This window comes from Lepus europaeus, chromosome 1 (genome assembly GCF_033115175.1).
Source record: "Lepus europaeus isolate LE1 chromosome 1, mLepTim1.pri, whole genome shotgun sequence".
Lineage (NCBI taxonomy): Eukaryota > Metazoa > Chordata > Mammalia > Lagomorpha > Leporidae > Lepus > Lepus europaeus.
In genome coordinates, this window is record NC_084827.1 from 47,756,924 (window position 1) to 47,778,244 (window position 21,321).

Here is a 21,321-nt window from a genome sequence, read left to right on the forward strand (position 1 = left end):
TTGATTATGGTTCTGCTAGTTTAATTGCCATTCGATGTCATACTTACTAGGTAGCTTGGAATAATTTCAAGGCTAGCCACTGACAAGTGTACTCTCCTTAACAGAGAAAGACCAAGTAGTCAGATGGCATGTTCCCCTGATCCACCGTGCACTTCAGTGCACTGAACACAGTCTTGGAATGGGGCCAGATATAATGGGGCCAGGATAACAGACGTAGTGGAATTCTTTCTGTTCACACAGGAACTCCCTTTCCACTGTCTGAAAGGTTATTTCATTGCAAATATCATTTTCCAGCAAGGTCAGTGAACTACTTTCGTTTTTTGTTTTTTTGTTTTTTTTTGACAGGCAGAGTGGATAGTGAGAGAGAGACAGAGAGAAAGGTGTTCCTTTTTGCCGTTGGTTCACCCTCCAATGGCCGCTGCGGCCGGCGCATCGCGCTGATCTGAAGGCAGGAGCCAGGCACTTCTCCTGGTCTCCCATGCAGGTGCAGGGCCCAAGGACTTGGGCCATCCTCCACTGCCTTCCCGGGCCATAGCAGAGAGTTGGCCTGGAAGAGGGGCAACCGGGATAGAATCCGGCGCCCCAACCGGGACTAGAACCTGGTGTGCCGGTGCCGCAAGGCGGAGGATTAGCCTGTTAAGCCACGGCGCCGGCCAGTGAACTACTTTCACCAGTACTAACCTAGAGTACTAACCTAGAGAAATAGTGAAAAGGCCCCACAGTATGCAAAAATGGAAAATAACTGTGTTCCTGGGCAATGAGCTACTTCACCTTGACCTTGAAACAGCAAAGATGTGGGATGATTTTTTTGTTAACTACTCATACAAAAAACAAACTATTTCATTAAAAGTGTCTTTAAGCTCTCCTTTTTCTCCTTTTACCAATTAAATTTAAGTGGATTTACTTTCTTTATTCTACTACTTATAAAAACATGGACGAATACATATTTAGCATTTTACTTAATAGGTAATATTGACACCAAACATTTTCCCTTTGTAGCTATGCATTCATTTACCTGTGCAAAATCAGCAGCAAGTCGCATTTTCCCACCTTCACCAAGAGGTCTTATGAGACTAGCATTGCGGATAAAAAGCTCAATTGCTCGTTGGGCAATAGCTTCCGTGTTGTCAAAGACAAAATCTGAGCATTCGAAGTGTTTGAAGTAGTCACTCATAACTCGGGCAATGAAACCCTGCAGCTCCTTCATGTACAGAGAACAAGGAACGTCGGGCTTTCCTGAGCCGGACACCGACCTGCGAAAGAACAAGCGGCTGTTCTCAGCACCAGTGCGCTCAACTGCACTCTCCCATGCCCCACCTCTGGTGGCTACTTCAGTCCTGCGCAACTTTTCCCCCAATGGTGTACAAAGCACCCTTTGTTTTTGCCAAGAATCAAAGAACACAAGACAATGTTTAAATGATACTCTAAAGGCTGTAGCTACCAATAGCGTAGCTATTGTAATAGCTGGAAGGATTGCTGAAGGAGCTTTAGAATCCATGTACCTGAATACGATTAAGAACGAAATGGATAACTATCTGTCCAGCTGGATCTCATGAATCTGTCCGCACTCGCTGGCCTCACCACTTCCATCTATTCTACAAAGTTTGCCTGCTTAGTGAGTGCATCAATCACGGACCCTGAAATAGCATTTTACACTCTGAAACGACAGAAAACGCTGCCTTCTCCAAACAAACTCCTGGCAAGGACATCTTTGCTCTTGCGCTGTTTAATCAGATCAGTCGCACAGCAGAATTCTGACTGTAGAACCAGTTATGTAACAATACACATGGTGTGCAGTTTCTCCCTCCAGATGAAGAGGTTTGGAGAAGCTTTAATTTGGCTCAGCAGATGATGCCAGCTGATGCTCGAGGATACACTATTTATAATTTATAAATGCTTATAATCGCCCTTTAAAGAATATATTAAAAGAATGTGAAATATTTATAGGAACAAGAATTATACCAAAATTAGAAATCACCTGATATTGTCTAATAGATGAGATCATTAGCTACATAAAGCTGAATTGCTTCAGAAAGCAAGTTAAGTGCTTTCATATTCTGAGAATGACGTAGAAAAACACGATGGTCTAAAGGGAACAACAGACCTAACTAAAATTCCTAGAGTAAGATAATGAGGTGAACCTAATTATCTTCAAATACAGCAACGGTTACTATAAATAGGATGCTAACCAGAGGTTCTCCAACCCTAAAAGCAGAAACAAATAAGGAAATCAGGCTTCTGTTCTAAGAGGAAGGGATGGTGTTCAGGTTAAGAAGGAATGTCCTAACGGCTGCAAGGCCACTGAAGGGCACATGGTGTCACCACAGGGTGGGCTTCCCCGTGGGTGGAGGGAACCATGGTGAGTCACGGGGCTCTGGCTGATTCAGACCACTACACAGCTGGCTTGATTCAGGTTCTGTTAGTCCAAAAAGTCAAGTTGTAAAAAATGGTTCTCCTGCTCTTCTTCCTACTTTTTTTAAATTAATTTTTAAAATTTGAATGTAATTTTCAACATACTATAATACTGTGTAATTGCAAGGTATTTAGCTATGATATATATACATGGTGTGGAATGACTGAACGGAGCCAATTAACATACTGATCATTTTAAATAATTATTTACTCCTCCTAACTGCAACTTGTATCCTTTGACCACCATCTCCCCTACTGTCAACTCCCAGTCCCTAGACCCTCTATGAGTTCTATTGTTGTGGATTCCGTACACTGCTGGGAATATATGCGGTGTTTGCTTTTAGGTGTTTGGCTTATTTCACTTAACAGGATGTCCTCCAGTTTCATCCACGGCTGCATTAGACAGCATTTCCTCTTTTTTGAAGACTTAATAGTATATTACATACATATACCATATGCAGCATTATGCACAGTAGCCAAGTTAAGGAACCACACTAAGTGTCCATCAATGGATGAATAAAAATGGACACTTAGTGTGATTCCTTAACTTGGCTACTGTACATAATGCTGCAACGGACACATGAGTACTTTCACACACTTATTTCAAGTCCTTAGGATCTACACTCAGAAGTGGGTTAGCTGGATCATATGGTAATTTTATTTTTAGTTTTGTCAAAGAACTTCCATACAGTTTTCTATAATTACTGTACTAATTAAAATTTCACCAACAGTGTACAAGAATTTCTTTTTCTCTACATCCTCACTAACATTTATTTTTTTGCTTCAGATAATTTCTTTTTTAAAAAATTCACTTGGGGCCGGTGCTGTGGTGTAGCAGGTAAAGCCACTGCCTGCAGTGTTGGCATCCCATATGGGTGCCGGTTCAAGACCCAGGTGCTCCACTTCTGATCCAGCTTTCTGCTATGGCCTGGGAAAGCAGAAGATGGCCCAACTCCTTGGACCCCTGCACCTGTGTGGGAGCCCTGGAAAAGGCTCCTGGCTCCTGGCTTTGGATTAGCACAGCCTTTGTGGCCAATTGAGGAGTGAGTCAGTGGATGGAAGACCTCTCTTTCTCTCTCTCTCCTTCTCTCTTTGTGTAACTCTTTCAAATAAGTAAATAAAGCTTAAAAAAAATTCTCTTACCTTCATTTACCTATTTGAAAGGCAGAGAAAAAGACAGACAGAGATCGAGATTTCTGAAACGCCCTCAACAGCCAGGGCTGTGCTAGCTGAAGCTGAGAGCCCAGACGCCACCCAGGTCGCACATGCTGGCAGGGTCCTAGGTACCCGAGCCATCATTGCTGCCTTCCAGGGGGTGCATCAGCAGGAAGCTGGAATGGGAAGCAGACCAGGAACTCGAATGCAGGCACTCCCACATGGGATGTGCACTGCCAAGCAACAGCTTAACTGCCGTGCCAAAGGTCTGTTCCTATTTTGTATTTTTGATAAAAACCATTCTGACATGTGTGATTTCTTGCAGGTTATCTGATTGGTTGGTACACAGTCAATTATTCATAGTAATTTTCTATCATTCTTTGTACTTCTGTGGTATCAGCTATAATGTCTCCTTTTTAATTTCTGAGTTTGAATATTTTTTTCTTAGTCTAGGGTAAGAGTTTATCAATTCTGTGTACCTTTTCCAAAAAATTAGCTCCTATTTCAAAGTTTTTCTGTTGCTTATCTTGTCTCTACACCATTTATTTCTGCTCTGTTCCTTGTTATTGCCTCCCTTCAGCTAACTTTGGGTTTAATTTGTTCTCATTTTTCTAGTTTCTGGAGGTAAAATGTTAGGTTGAGATCTCTTTCTTTTTTGAAGAAAGATGTTTATTACTATAAATTTCCTTTTTAGAAATCTTTTGCTGCATTCCTTAAGTTTTAGTATGCTGTATTTACATATTCATTTGTCTTAAGATACTTAAAAATTTTCCTTTTGGTTTTTTCTTTGACCCATTGATTGGGAGTATGTTAATTTTTACACACATTGTGGACATTCTAGGAGTTCTCCTTTTGCCGATTTCTAGTATCGTACTGTTGTAATCAGAAAAGATACTTAATGCAATTTCAATCTTCTCAAATTTCTTGAGATTTGTTTTGTGATCTAATATGTGACCCATCCTGAAGAATGTTCCATGCTTGTTTGAGAAAAAGCTGTGTTCTACTAGTTTATGGTAGATGTTTTGTGTATGTCTGGTAGATACATACGACAAAGTTCAATGTTTCCTTATTAATTTCCTATCTGGATAATCCACTCATCATTGAAAGTGGGGTACTGCTGTCTTCTACTATTCTCTTCACATTTATTAATATTTGTGTGCTCTGATGTTGGGTATGTATGTGCTGATAATTATTTTTTTAAAGATTTATTTATTTATTTGAAAGGCAGTGATACAGAGAGAGAAGGAAAGAAAAAGAAAGAACAGAGAGAGATCTTTCAGCCCCTGGTTCACTCCCCAAATGGCCACAATAGCCAGGGCTGGGCCAGGCCAAAGGCAGGAGCCAGGAGCTTCTTATGAGTCTCCCATGTAGTTACAGGGGTCCAAGCACTCAGGCCATCTTCTGCTGCTTTTCTAAATGCTGGCACTGCAGGCAGAAGCTTAATTAGCTAAGCCACAATGCCAGCCCCCCTTATAATTAGTACAATCACTTGATGAACAGAATCCTTTGTATAATGACTTTCTCTGTCTTCTCTGACATTTTTTGACTTAAAAGTTATTTTGTCTGATGTAAGTATAGGTACTTCTGTTGTCTTTTGGTTTCCATTTGCATGGGTTCCCTTTTTCCATATCTTCATTTTTGGTTTATGAGGGTCCTTAATGGTGAGGTGAGTCTCTTTATATGCAACACATAGTTGGTCTTTCATAACATCTTATGCTCTACCAAACATATAGTGTTTTCTCATACTTTATAGGATTAGCCCAAGAATGTTAATTCTAGGTGCTGGAGTTGAAGCATAGTGGACTAAACTGATGCATGTTATGCTGGCATCCCATATGAGCCCCAATGGCTCATCCCATATGAGCAGCCCTAGTGGTTGCTCCACTTCCAATACAGCTCCTGGCTAATGTGCCTGGGAAAGTAGCAGCAGACGGCCCAAGTGCCGGGGACCCTGCTACCCTTGTGGGAGATCCGGATTGAGTTCCTGGCTCCCGACTTTGGCCAGGCCCAGTCCTGGGGCATTGGAATCATTTGGCAAGTGAACCAGTGGATCGAAGATGTCTCTGTCTCTTTCTGTCACTCTTGTAAGTAAATAAATAAATCTTTAAAAAAATATTAATTCTAGCCAGGTAAAATGATTCCTTAAGCACTAGAAAATAAGATACTAAAACAAGTTTGACAGGCATTTGACAAAATAAGTAAAATAATAAAAGATAAAATTTTGAAATACATATATCAATTTTTATTGTAAATTAAAAGACTAATTTAAATTTACTAGACTAAAAACTTGCTTGGGTATTGCTAAAGCTCAGTTTCCCTAGTCATACCAAAGCCATTATTAAGAGATTCTCAACTGACAAAGTGCAGTAGTGAGCTATGCAGAAATTTAAGGGTCTTTATAGTGACAGCCTGCATGCAGATGTTGAAGGTAGGAGGATTAAACTTTTGCACAACTGGGAATTGGTACCTGTTCACCTTTCCATCACCAGTCTTGTGTGAACGTACTCTCCCCTTCTCAGAAGTGCTCACCTACCACTTCAAGGATCTAGGCCTGCCTCCTCCTGCCTCTCCTCCTCCACTCCAAACTGTAATGAGACACGAGTCATTCTACACTAAGTGAAAGGATTTTAATAGATGAATTAGGTCAGTCAGACATTTACATTTTAAATGTTAACTTGGAAAGAAACATACTAGTTCTATTAAACAAATTTCAACTACCAGGAACTGTGTTGAAGATTACTTTCTAAATAGCAGGGATTCCATCACCACACTGACCTAGAAGGTAAATCTGATTCCTTTTCTCTAGAATAGGTATGTAGGGCTTAAAGAGACAGGTATTCACAATTTTTTCCCAACTGATACCAATGGGGGCCGGCCTTAATATACAGGTGACTCCTATTTCTTGAACTGTTTAATCTAACTTCACCTTATAGTTGATATAAGCTATATAACTATATCTATATATCAATATCCATGAAATGGCATGAAAAAATTACTAATGACACAGTTCTAGAAAGTAGGAAGATTATTACCATGGGAACAATCCTTTAAATAAAAGCAAAAATGCTCCACGTTCCTATACTGCTACAGGGGGAGAAGGACTTTCTGTGAACCTCCTCTGTCTATTGTATATATGAGTACTAAGCTGAAATGCAAACACCAAAAGCCATATGGGTACAAAAATTAAGGACAATGTTACACACCTTACAATAATACTTTCCGGCCGGCGCCGCGGCTCACTAGGCTAATCCTCCGCCTAGCGGCGCCGGCACACCGGGTTCTAGTCCCGGTCGGGGCACCGATCCTGTCCCGGTTGCCCCTCTTCCAGGCCAGCTCTCTGCTGTGGCCCGGGAGTGCAGTGGAGGATGGCCCAGGCCCTTGAGCCCTGCACCCGCATGGGAGACCAGGATAAACACCTGGCTCCTGCCATCGGATCACCGCGGTGCGCCGGCCGCAGCGCGCTACCGCGGCGGCCATTGGAGGGTGAACCAACGGCAAAAGGAAGACCTTTCTCTCTGTCTCTGTCTCTCACTGTCCACTCTGCCTGTCAAAAAAACAAAAACAAAAACAAAAACAAAAACAAAAACAATAATACTTTCCATTCATGACAAACTATCACTTAAAAACCAGTCTGTCTTACTAGTATTAAGCAAACTTGTAAAAACATAGCCAATTGGGAAAGCAATTTGCAGCCATTACAGTCTAATATTTCATCTGTAGGGCACTGGCTGTAGGTCACCCATTAAATCACTGATGTTTCTTACCACTCAGAGTGAGCCTTCAAAAATTACCTCATTTTGGCTCCCTTTTCAGAGGCATTCATGATTGGTCTAATTGGGACATTTCACATCACTTTTGAACAGAATCCATTTCCTCCCAAACGTTTGTAATCAGCAGTTTTATCTCCTATTGAGTTCCAAATAGCGTGTTTTTTTTTTTAATTCATTTTGTCCTTCTGTGCTTTATGCCATTATTGAAAATAGAGACTGCTCTTTTTACACTTCAAAATACTATGTAAGTGAAATGGCAAATGATTTGAATAATTCAAGGGCAGTGAAATAGTCACTATTTTTTTTCTAGAAATAGTAAACCAGTGGTTGGAAACTAAAGAAAGTAGATATCCTTTAAACAACATGAATATAAAGAAACAAGATGGTACAAAAATAATAAGGACCTATGGTCCTAGGAATATAAAATCCATGCCAACATGATAATGTTTGAATGTTTAGCTCTAGAACAATTTCAAGACTTTTAAGAAAGCATTCCAATAGATATATGTGTAGATAACTATTCCAAATTCTCCATGGATGGTTTTTCTTATATACTAAACCAAAACTATTTTGCTCTGCTTTTAAAAGATTTCAGCAAACTGGGCTGCAAACGCTGATGATTATTATGCTCAAGATACAGAAAATGTGCAGGAGCAAAGCACACAGTGTTTGTGCTAGGTGTGATGTGAGCAGGTATCATGGCCATAGAAGTTCTGAGGAAGGACACAGCAATCCTAGAGGAGGCTGGCAGCTTGCCCCCAAAGCCAGAGGAAGATGCAGATAAGCAGAGTGGCAAAGCCAGTGCCTTTTACACAAGGATAGCAATGCCTCTGCTGGGAGTAGCCAGGAGGATGACAGAGAGGGTGTTTGTGAGAAGTAAGGGAAAGTAGTGAGAATGGAAGTGGAAGGTACCACCACTCCCACAAGCTGTGAACTGGTGGGCACAGACCCACACACCCATCCCACACCTCAGCCAAAGGAGAGAAATGATGGACGTAGCAATGGAGCCATTTTTATCTTACTGGGGCTCATCAAGGGGAAGGCAGGAGGTTAGAAGCCCACACCATCACAAGGGTAGCAACATTCTAGGGGGTAAGATGCCCGATGAAGTCGTGGTGGAGGTAGGAAAGAAAGCCAAAGGCAACTGAGGTTAGTGTGATTTTGATGAGAAATTATTACCCAGAGAAATCTTCCTGATGCATGGTGATGATGATAGCCTCGATGGCATCCCCCACGGAGGTCAGTAAGGGCTGCACAGCATTTCCCATCAGAGTGTGGATCGTCTAAAAAGAAGAAAGCACGAAGGAGAGGCACAGTTATTGAAAAGCACAAAGAAAGCTGAGACGTGAGAAACTGGTGACTAGCAGTTTTTGTATTCCGTCAAATGCAGACTACTCGTAGTTCAACTCCACAGAAGTGGGCTCCCTTTCCTAGCTGCTGTCAGCAATGATTTCTAAAGCTCAAAATATTTCAAAATGGCACTGAAAAATTTCAACTCCCCCACTCATTTTTTCCCCCAAAGATTTAGTGGTTAAATGAGCTCACAGAGAAGCCAAGATGTGTGAAAAGAGAGGAGTATGCCCACTTGTGAAGTAAAAGTCAAATGAACACTTTTTTTTTTTTTACTTCAAAGTTTCTCAAGAGAATGAGGCAAGAATAAAAGAAATTCTTTAAAAATTGGAATAATATCTTAAGCTCCTAACCAGAGGGAATATGAAGGATGTGCTGGTGAGCCCTATAGGGCAGAATAGATATTTCATGGGTCAAATTCTTGTGGAGAGACCACAGCAGTGACTCTCAGCTGTAGGCAACTGTGCTCCCCAGCTAACATCTGGCAGTGCTTGGAAACACTACTGACCATCACAGCTGGGGAGAAAGCAGGAGTGTGCTGCTCGCATCTAGTGGGGGAAAACAAGGCTGCCGCTACACATACGCCTATGCATGGAATGCCCCCACAACAAAGAATCATCAAATCTCAAATGCCCATGTTGTCCAGGCTGCAAAACAGTTCTACAGGGACCTTATGGTCACTGCTTACCTTATGTAAGAGTCTAGTCCTTGAGAAAAGGCTAAATAGGACCCTTCTTAATTATATTCCCAAATATTTTCTGTAGCCCTTGGCCTCTGGTGAAAATAAACACATTGTGTACAGGCTTGATTGAGAGAGTGTGTGTGTGTGTGTGTATGCTTACACATACAGTATGTCCTCAGAGAGTCCACGGGTCAATGCAACAGATAAAAAGTCACAGCAATAAATATCCTAAGAGAGTATTGTGGAGTCATGGGAGGGACCTCCAATGTACACCGGCAGGATATGAAAAACAGATGGTATGGCTTGAGCTGAATTTCAAAGAACAAATAGGTAAGAAAAGGTGAAGAAAGACAGGTCATCCACGAAAAGGCCTGGGAGCCCGGGAAAGCTGATGCACTTGGAGCACTGCAGATGCCTGCCCGTGTGTCAGAGAAGCCGCAGGAGACATACTCTGTGTAGGCTGCTAAGGAGTTGGGAATTTATTCTGAAGGGACTAGGAACACAACGATGAATTTTAAGCAACGAAAAAAAAATGTGGTAATGATTTGAATTTGGCAAAAATCCTTTTGGACAGTAGGTTGGATAAATTTGACTACAGACAGGGGGACAAGTATGGGCCACAGTAGTAGTAGAGACACAAAATGAGTGCCTGAACCAAATCAGAGGCAGTAGCCATAGAGATGAGGACATAGCAACACTTTGTAATTAGATCTATGACATACAGAGTAAAAAGATTCAAGGGGACATTTTTTTTTCTTTAATGACTTAGTGTTATTATTTAATGATATGAGTTAGCAGTGATCATCTAGATACAGAAGTAGCAGCAGTTGATTTGGCGATGCGAAGAGAAAAAGGGGAGGAGTTCATTTTGGGACATGAGTTTGAAGTGCATTGAGGTATTTAAATTTGCAGTCCTGAGACATTTTGACAAAAGTTGGTAGCGGAGGGGAAGCCAAAAGAGTCAACAAGATCCCAGAGAACACTGTGTTGTCTAAGCCCAAAAGCCATTTTATGGTCATGCTGAAAAAGAGGAGCCACTGAAGGGTCAGAGGGAAAAACACTTATGGAGCACATTTTACGTGACAGGAATTCCAACCTGTGCTTCACAGGTAAACATTTCACTTAGAACCAAGTTATTCCTTCTCAAAGAGTCATTAAAATATTTAACTTAGAGATAGGGAATCTACAATAAGATGGGAAAACTGAAGTCAAGGTAAAGTGACTGTCTCAAGCCACGACTCAGCAAGCAGAAGAACTAGGGTTTTCCAGGTCCATGTGACTCTGGGCAGCTTTCAATGAGACTATGCCACTGGACAGAGGAGGAGACTCTAGAGTATGGTGGACATATGAGGACAAGAAGAAACAGGCTTTCTACTTCTGCAATGAGGAGCGTCTAACTACAGATCTTTCTACAAATAAGTATAGGAAAAAAACCCATTGAAACCAAACCAAACCAAACATTCTGGAGGGCTCTGAAGACAGAAAAAAAAAAAAAAAAAAAAAAAAGAAAAAAAAAGCGCACAGTTTTAGAGAGGTGAGGAAACCTAGAGTAAGCAACCAGAAGGGCATGGTTTGCGCTTTTTGTGGCTTTGCCTTGAGGATGACTACAGTCATGGAAGGGCAATTCTGAGAAACACGGAAAGAGAGTACTACCACCAACACAGCCCATCACCTTTCAGGCCAAAGGAATAGACGGGAGCCTTGAGTCAACCAGGATTGTTATAGAGTGAAAGGTGAGCCTTGGAAAGGGGAGAGTAAGAGAAAAAGCATGCCTAATTCTATGTTGTACACTCAGCACTAGTCTTTAGCTGACTCATCAACCACGCATGTGCAGAGCAAACTAAGTGTGGCCTGCAACCAACTCAGTTACAGAAGTGAACTGAGATCAGATGCCTGGCCAGCTGCAGGTCTGACAGTGCACAATTTGAGTCTAATCAAGATAATTGTCTGCTAGAGCAAAATCCTCAACCCTCTTAGAAGAAATAGGAAAAAATACTGAGTCAACATAACAAAATGTTCACAGTGCTCAGGATATATTCAAAATTCTTACATATACAAAAAGCTAGGAAATTTCATCAATTCTGGGGGAGAAGATAATCAACAGATGCCAAGCCTGAGACTACTCAGACTACAGAACTATTAGGCAAGAATATCAGTATGATAAAGAGAAAATGTGCTCGTAATAAATAAATAATAGGAAATATCAGGAGCGGGTAAAATTGGGAAAAAGAACCAAAAGGCAACTTAAAACAAAAAATTACACTATCTGTAATTTGATAATCAACTGGGTAGGTTTAGTACAAGAATTGAGATTGATCACAAAGGAAAGAGTCAATAAAGCTGAATAGAGAACCAGTAAAAATCCATCCAAATAAGATTAAAAAAAAAAAAAGGATTGGAAACATAACTGAACTTATGAAACAACAAATGATCTAATATGGTGGTAACTAGAGTTCCATAAGCAGAGAGAGAGAGAATGGGGTAGAAAACTATGAGGAGGGGGAAACAAAAACCCCAAACTTCTCCAAAATAATAAAAAGCATGAATTTACAGATTTAAGATGGTCAGCATACCTCAAATAAATAAATCTTTAAAAAGATGAAAAAAAGAATTTCTTATTTGAAAGGCAGAGTTAGAGAGAGAGAGGAGAGAGGGAGAAAGGGAGAAAGGGAGAGAGGGAGAGAGGGAGAAAGACAGGGAGAGACAGGGAGACAAGGAGACAGGGAGAGAATCTTCTATCCACTGGCTCACTCCCCAAATGGCTGCAATGGTGAGAGCTGGGCTGGTCAAAAGCCAGTAGTCAGGAGCCTTCTCTGCATCTCCCATGTGGGTGGCCCTTGTCTCTTCTACTGAGGAACAGTGTTTTCTTCTTCATTCTATTTTTTGAACTCTTTTACTCAGTGTAGGGTTAACTTTACAATCATTAAGTAAACTGAAAATAGATCTTTGTAAAAATGGAAGGGAAGAGTGAGGAGGAAGAAGTGTTGGAGCATGTGCAGGAGGGAGGGTAGGGTGGCAAGTATCACTATGGTCCTAAATTTATATATATGAAATACATGAAACTTGTATAACTTAAATAAAATTTAGAAAAAGGAAAAAACTGAAGGTAAAATAAAAATATTTTTGGCAAAAGAAAATTAAGGTAGTTCATTGCCATTAGAGTCACACAATAAGAAATGATAGTAGCCAGTTGAAGGAAATGCTACTACAAGGAAATTTTAAAAATATACATTATTATTTTTTAGAATTGTACCTATGAACTACATTGAATCTGTTAAATTTAAAAAACTAAGATAAATTTTAAAATAAAAATATTATTACTAAAAGCAAAAATTACTGTCTTGTGGGGTTTATAATGCAAATCATACTTCTACAAGATTTCTATATTTTACATGACACGGTCCAGTATTATCTCTAAGAAGGCTGTAAAAAGTTAAGGATAGGGGCTTGGTGTTGTGGTGTAGCAGGCTAGCCCACTGCTTGTGATGCTGGCATCCCCTATCAGAATGCCAGTTTGAGTCCTGGTTGCTCTGTTTCCAATCTAAGTTCCCTGCTAAGGTGCCTAGGAAAGCAGTAGAAGATGGCCTAAGTCCTTGGGCCCCTGCTACCTATATGAGAGACCCAGATGGAATTCTGGGCTCCTGTTTTAGGCCTGGACCAGCCCCAGCCTCTGTAGCCATTTGGGGAGTAAACCAGAAGATGAACAATCTTTCTCTCTCTCCTCTGAAATAAATAAATCAATCTTAAAAAAAATTAAGGATGTATCTGGTAACCCACAAGAGGTTCCACTAAGAAAAAGGAAATCAAGTAAAGAGATACAAATGAAAATTTGAGAAATAAGTGAAAACAGATTCTTAAAGAAATTCAAATCATCCAAATAAGGTGAAGAAGTAAAAGAGGGAAAAAAGGGGAGAGCAACAAAAGACAAATAATAAAACTGTGCACTTAAACGACACCCTGTTAATATCTGTTATGTTAATAGGCTAAACATCCCAATTAAAAGGCAGAGATGATTAGAATAGACAAAAAAGCAAGATCCAATTATATAGTGTCTACAAGAGATACACTTTAAAAATAAGTGGATAGAAGACACACCATTTAATCATTAAGCACACAAAGTATAATAACTAAGTCAATGCTAGGTAAAACAGAGTAAGACAGTAACTGCCAATGAAAAGGTCAGCTCATCAAGAAGGCATAACAAGATAAACATATATGTAAAAGAGCTTCAACAGAGCTAGTAACACAGCTTCAAAACTGAGGAGTTAAGAAATGAACAGGGCCACACACATAATAATAATAATCTTTTAACCCCTCTGTTTCAGCAAATGATGGAATAACTACATAAAATACCTGTACAGACATACCTTAATTGTTATCCCTAACACTGTACTCAACAGTTGAAGACTACATATTACTTTCAAGCACATACATTCACCAAGACAGACCATATGTCATGTCATAAAATAAGACCTGAATACATACAAACATAAATCCATACAAAATCCATACCACCGTCGGTGCCGTGGCTTAACAGGCTAATCCTCCGCCTTGTGGCGCCGGCACACGGGGTTCTAGTACCGGTCAGGGCACCGATCCTGTCCCGGTTGCCCCTCTTCCAGGCCAGCTCTCTGCTGTGGCCAGGGAGTGCAGTGGAGGATGGCCCAAGTGCTTGGGCCCTGCACCCCATGGGAGACCAGGAGAAGCACCTGGCTCCTGCCATCGGAACAGCGCGGTGCGCCGGCTGCAGCGCGCCTACCGGGGCGGCCATTGGAGGGTGAACCAACGGCAAAAAGGAAGACCTTTCTCTCTATCTCTCTCTACTGTCCACTCTGCCTGTCAAAAATTTAAAAAAAAAAAAAAAATTAAAAAAAAAAATCCATACCACCAAATAAGATTTAAGCTTGAAAGAAAAGTGATTGTACAAAGTACGATTCTGACAACAGAATTAAATTAGAAGTCAGTAACAATAAGATATACAAGAAAACCAAAAACACTAGAAATTTTAAAGCACATTTCTCAATAATCCATAACTCAAAAAAAAAAAAACCCACAAGAGAAATTAGAAAACATTTCAACCTGAATGAAGATAAAAGTACAATATATCAAAATTGCAGTGATGAGAGGGAAATTTACAGTTTCAAATGTCTATTTTAGGGGGGAAGGTCTAAAAATCAATGGTTGTTAGGTTTCAAGAGATCTCAAAAAATGAAAAAAAAATCAAAGTAGAGAGAAGGAAATAAAAGAGAGAAAGGAAAAAACAATCAATGAAATAAAGACTAATAGAGAAGATTCCTGAAGTCAAAAGTTGGTTATTTGAAAAGATCAATAGGGGCCAGCATCGTGGTGTAGCTGCCTGTAACACCAGCATCTAATACGGGTACCAGTTCGAGTTCAGGCTGCTCCACTTCCTATCTGGGTCTCTGTTAATGATTTGGGAAAAGCATTGGAAGATGGCCCCAGTGCTTGGGCCCCTGCACCTGTGCGGGAGACCGGATGAAATTCATGGCTCGGTAGGTGCCGTGGCTCAATAGGCTAATCCTCCGCCTGTGGTGCTAGACACTGGGTTCTAGTCCCAGTCGGAGTGCCGGAATCTGTCCCAGTTGCCCCTCTTCCAGGCCAGCTCTCTGCTATGGCCGGGAGGGCAGTGGAGGATGGCCCAAGTGCTTGGGCCCTGCACCAGCATGGGAGACCAGGAGAAGCACCTGGCTCCCTGCTTCGGATCAGTGCGATGCGCCGGCCACAGCGGCCATTGGAGGGTGAACCAACGGCAAAAAGGAAGACCTTTCTCTCTGTCTCTCTCTCTCATTGTCCACTCTGCCTGTCATAAAAAAAAAAAAAGAAAAAAAAGAAACTCCTGGCTCCATCACACCCATGGAGGGGTGGGAGTTGGTGCAGGGCATGACCCAACAGATGGAAGATCTCTCTCTGTCTCCCCTCTTTCTCTGTAACTCTAACTTTCAAATAAATAAATAAAAATTGGGCCAAGTACTGTGGTGCAGTGGGTTAAAGTCCTGCCTTGCAGCGCTGCCATCTCATATAAGCACTGGTTCGAGTCCCGGCTGCTCCACTTCCGATCCGGCTCTCTGCTATGGCCTGAGAAAGCAGTGGAAGATGGCCCAAGCCCTTGAGCCCCTGCACCAGAATGGGAGACCTGGAGGAAGCTCCTGGCTTCGGATCAGCTCAGCTCTGGCTGTTGCAGCCATTTGGGGAGTGAACCAGAGGATGGAAGACCTCTCTCTCACTATGGCTCTACCTCTCTATGTAACTGTGTCTTTCAAATAAATAAAATGGATCTTTAAATAAATTAATTAATTAAAACAATCATAAGAAAAAAGATGTTCCTGTCCTAAACTGAAATGCCTGGGTTCAATATCTGCCTCTGCCTCCTGAGTCCAGCTTCCTACTAATGTGCACGCTGAGAGGGAGCAGTGATGGCTAAACCATCACTGATTAGTTCCTGGCTAACCATCTGGAGACCTGTGGGAGACCTGGACTGTCTTCAGCCTCTACCCAGCCCCAGCTGTTATGGCTAATTAGGGAGAGAACCAGCAAATGGGAGCTCACTTGCTTGCTGCCACTAAAATTAAAAAAAGAAAATTTAACAATGAACAACAGTAATATTCCTTATGAACATGGATACAAGTATTTTTAATAAAAATAAGTAAATCAAATCAAGGAATTACCCTGTAACAGGGTAATTCATTATGACTAAGGTCAGTCTGACATTTGAAAATGACTGTAACGTACTTTTTATTAAAAGAATAAAGGAGTAAAACCATGATTACTTAAATACATGAAGAAAAAGCTATTTGATGAAACTCAACAGCATTTATAACAGAAAAGCCTCAGCAAACTATGAAAGGAAAGGGATTTATTTAACCTGATACAGAACATCAATGAAAAACTGACAGCTAACAGGACTATATGGATTAACCTATAGCCAATCGCATACTTAAAACAGTAAAGTACTTAATTCTTTCCCCGGGGGCAGCAGTAAGTTAGTGAGATCTACTCTGTCCAGTTCTACTCAACATTGTATCAGAGATCCTGGCAGTTAAACAAGGCATGGAAAAATGGACACAAAGGTCAGAAAGTAAGACAGAGGAAGAAACACTGTCTCTAACAGATGATGATTCACATGGAGCACCTCATGGCTGGACGAGGTCACCCATTAGAGAAACAGGAGGCAGGAAGAGAAAGCATCTTAGGGAAGGGCTTCATTTCAAGGATGGGAAGAGAAAAACCACCATCAAGGAAACTGAGAAAGGCAATGGGATCCTATTTCATATGCTCTTTACAAATAGCAAATGTGTTACACACTTTAAAAAGATGTACCCAAAATAGCCAAAATTATAAAAATATTGTAGCCTCAGCAATCTGGAATATTCTCTTATATAGAACATCAAACCTACATAAGGGAAAAATGAAACTTTGCCACAGACAAATTTAGCAATACAATCACTATCTGAACAGGACAATTTCAGTAAAAAATGGACCAGAATTATTGGGCCAAAGTGTTTAAATGCTACTCACAATCATGGTGGTTATAATGAAATGACTCTAAATGTATACTCATATTAATTATGCTATTCATGGCATTCAATGAAGGTACTTAAGAAAGCTTATGGAAAATGCATATGAAAAAATATACATGAGTTTAAAAAGTTTTTAAAGATTTATTTGAAAGGCAGAGAAACAGAAAAAGAGGGAGATACAGAGATCTTCTATGCACTGGTTTGTTCCCCAAATGGCTGCAATGGTTGGGATTGGGCCAGGCCAGAGCCAGGAGCCAGGTACTCCATGTTGGTATTCCACACAAGTAACCCAAGTACTTGAGCCAGGGTCTGCTGCCTCTAAGACACATTAGTAGAAAGCTGGATCTGAAGCGGAGGACCCAAGACTCAAACCAGCACTCTGATGTGGAATGTAGATGTCCCAAGTAGTGGCTTAACTTACTACATCACAACACCTGCCCCTCAAGATTTCTGCACCAAAGTAAAGATGTTAATTCCTTCTTCCACTTAGTTTTTGAAGTTCCCTTACATTAATACTTGAAATAGGTGGTGATGAACCTTGAGCCTACAATAACATCTGATCTTGTATAAAATCTCAACAAGACACAGAAGATTAGTATGTTTATATCTGTATTTTTAGTTAGTAAAAAAGAATGTTTAATTTATTCTCTATCAAATAATAAAAGTATACAGATTTTGGCCTCTTGGGCTGCAGTCACGTATACACCATAACATTCTATCCCTATTCTATCTATAACTCAAGGTGACCCAAATACTTGAGCCATCATCTGCCACCTCCCTAAATGCATCAGCAGGAAGCTGGAGTTGGGAGCAGAAGCCAGGACTTGAACCAGGCACTCCAATAAGGAATATGGGCATCCCAAGAGGTCCTCAGCTGCTGTGTAAAACGCCTGTTGTCTATTATTAACTTTTCCAGGTTATCTTCATCATCAGGCAAAGTGAAAGCACTCTGTTTTAACTTACACAAAGTACTTTCTCAAACTAATAGCTGTGACCCATCACAGGTTAAAAACTCATAGTAGGGGCTGGCATTGTAGCGTAGCAGGTAAAGCCACTGCCTGCAGTGCCAGCATCCTATATGGGTGCTGGTTCGAGTCCTGGCTGCTCCCCTTCCGATTCAGCTCTCTGTTATGGCCTGGGAAAGCAGCAGAAGATGGCCCAAGTCCTTGGGTCTCTGCACCCATGTGAGACCCGGAAGAAGCTCCTGGCTCCTGGCTTCAGATCAGCTCAGCTCTGGCTGTTGTGGTCAACTGGGGAGTGAACCAGCAGATGGAAGACTTCTCTCTCTCTGCCTGCCTATCCTCTCTCAGTGTAATTCTGCCTTTCAAATAAATAAATAAATCTTAAAAAAAAAAAAACCTCATAATAGTGGGTCACTATCAGAATGTTTTAAAAAGTAAAAGATTAGCAGAGCAAATATCAGAATGCAATCACACAGAAATTGGTGAAATTTTTCTGTTAATTATAGAAATGTATATGCATTTATATATTCTAAATATTGGAAGTTATCTATGTATGTATTTAAAAATGCCTACATATTATGTGTGGGGGTCACGGAGTAAAATGTCTATTTTTTTTAAAGATGTATTTTATTTATTTAAAAGGCAGAAGTTACAGAGAGGGAAAGACAGAGACAGAGAATCTTCCACCCACTGGTTCACTACCCAAATGGCTGCAACGGCCAAGACTGGGTCAGACTGAAGCCAGGAGACTGGAGCTTCTTCCAGATTTCCCATGTGAGTGCAGGGCCCAAGTACTTGGGCCATCTTCCACTGCTTTTCCCTGGCTCATTATCAGGGAGTTGGATCAGAACTGGAGCAGCTGGGACTTGAACTGGTGCCCATATGGGATGCCAGGCCCCCCCAAAAATGTATTTCTTACTGTGGGTAGGGAATAAAGAATGCTTAACAGCTACGGTAGCAAGATAAGGGAAAAACTATGGCATTAAAGAAAAGACACTACTCTATTCTCTGCCTGGAACCAAGAATGTTAAGACCTTAAGTTTGTCAAATGGGTCCAAATTTATGTTATTACTATTATCTAATACATTTGACAACTCTTACTGAAAAAAATATTTTACTATGGCAGCTTTCACAATATTTAATCAAAATGAGATGAGTACTTATTGGAAAAGAACAGGGTACAGAGAAAACATCTTTTACTATATTAGGAGAAAACAGACTGCCTCCTTCTCTTATCTCCATCAATCAAATCTGTTACCCATGAATTTAGTGTCCTCACATTTTGGTGCCTGTTAAATCCCCAACCAAGCAACCTCTTCATAGCATTCAATCTCAGAAGTTGCTTATCCTTTAGGATTTGTGATATCATACTCTCCTAGTCTTCTTTTTCTCTCTGTTCATTTCTTCTCTAAATTTAAGTGTTTTTGGGGCCAGCGCTGTGGCATAGCAGGTAAGGCCACAGCTTGCAGCAGTGGCATCCCATAAGGGCATCAGTTCAATTCCCGGCTGCTCCACTTCCAATCCAGCTCCCTGCTAACATGCATGGGAAAAGCAGTGGAAGATGCCCCAAGTACTTGGGCCCCTGGACCCACATGGGAGATCCAGAAGAAGCTCCTGGCTCCTGGCTGCAGGTTGGTCCAGCTCTGGTTGTTATAGTCATTTGGGGAGTCAACCAGTGGATGGAGGATCTCTCTGTCTATAACTCTGCCTTCCAAATAAATACAATAAATACTTAAAACAAAGCAAAAAAAATAAGTATTTTTTCCTTGAGGTTCATTTGTAGACCTTTATCTATTTTCCTTGTTTTAACTCTGTCATCTAAACACAATCTAATGGTTGACACTTTTTACCTTGTGTAGGTATACTGTACTACTTTATAGATGAAGAAATCAAGGGAATAATAAGACAGCTTATTAACTTATCTGAGGTCATGCAACTGATCAAATAGCTGAGGTGGGAATCATATACAGGCAGTTTGCCTCCAAAGTCTGTGTTATGTGGCCTTAGTTACTCACTTAGTAGTAAATATTTAGTAAACGAACAAATGAATGAATGAATGATGGACGCTAGGTGTAGCAGACACAAGTCTTTCTGGCTAATGTGATACAGGCTCACCAGCTATATAACCATGGCAAAGTGACTATTTCTAAGATGCACAAAATGAGAACATAATATATAACTTGAAGGGTTGTTGTAATATTTAAAAATGTGCCTATGCATATCTTAAATTAGCAGGTGCTAAAGGATATCTACTATTGTTATAAAAATGAACAATTCGCTTGTTTTCTAAAGTTACCTATTGTTGGGGCCGGCACCATGGCTCACTTGGTTAATCCTCTGCCTGCAGCACTGGCATCCCATATGGGTACTGGGTTCTAGTCCCGGTTGCTCCTCTTCCAGTCCAGCTCTCTGCTGTGGCCTGGGAAGGCAGTGGGGGATGGCCCAGGTGCTTGGGCCCCTGCACCCGCATGGGAGACCGGGAGGAGGCACCTGGCTCCTAGCTTTGGATCGGCACTGCACTGGCCGTGGTGGCCATTTTGGGGGGTGAACCAACGGAAGGAAGATCTTTCTCTCTGTCTCTCTCTCTTACTGTCTATAACTCTACCTGTCAAAAAAAAAAAAAAGTTACCTATTGTCAACTATGATTCTGATTCTTATATCAATAGTATTTTTTTAGTAAATAACCTGATTATTAGAAAAGAGGCATATTTATGTTAATATCTTTAAAAATATTTTATTTATTTATTTGAGAGGCAGAGTTACAGACAGAGGGAGAGACAGAGAGAAAAGTCTTCCATCCGCTGGTTCACTCCCCCAATAGCTGTAATGGCCAGAGCTGAGCCGACCTGAAGCTAGGAGCCTGGGGCTTCTTCTGGGTCTCCCATGCAGGTACAGGGACCCAAATACTTGAACCATCCTCTACTGCTTTCCCAGCCCATTGCAGAGGGCCAGATTGAAGAGCAGCTGGGACATAACCAAGGCCCATATGGGACACTGGTGCTGTAGGCGGATGCTTAGCCTACTAGGCCACAGCGCCTGTCTCATATATTAGTATATTTTTAAGAATGGAAATATATCTTGATTTTACACCTTCCAGACACACTTTCAAGTAGCCCTGGCACTACTGACATTTTGGGTTGGATACTTCTTTGTTTTCAGTACGTGGCATCCTTAGTCATGGCAATTCCAGAACAACTCCAGATACTGCCCCATGTTCCCTAGGGAACAACTGTGCTGGTGAAGAACCAGTACTTTACTGAGATAAGACTGGGCTATAGTGCTCCAAGAGACAGAAAATGCATCAAAGATGATTGCTTCCATGTATAGAAACATCGTATGTGGGACGCAATCTGTAAACACCAAAAGAATATTTTTAAATTGTAGAAAATAAAACACATGTGTCCTTTCTCTTTAAGATAATTATCAACATAATAATGTTGGTATATTTATAT

The 21,321-nt window shown here is 41.0% G+C and overlaps 1 protein-coding gene across 2 annotated transcripts in view; it reads right to left on the reverse strand.

Moving 5' to 3' along the window:
• COG5 (component of oligomeric golgi complex 5) overlaps nt 1-21,321 on the reverse strand; it is a 375,810-nt gene that overhangs the window by 26,658 nt on the left and 327,831 nt on the right. For both annotated transcript variants that reach the window (XM_062174782.1, XM_062216926.1), the window contains exons 17-18: nt 8,517-8,620; nt 1,016-1,253 (exon numbers count right to left, since the gene is read on the reverse strand). In XM_062174782.1, the coding sequence (XP_062030766.1) occupies nt 1,016-1,253; nt 8,517-8,620 (342 nt within the window). The remainder of the gene's footprint in view (nt 1-1,015; nt 1,254-8,516; nt 8,621-21,321) is intronic.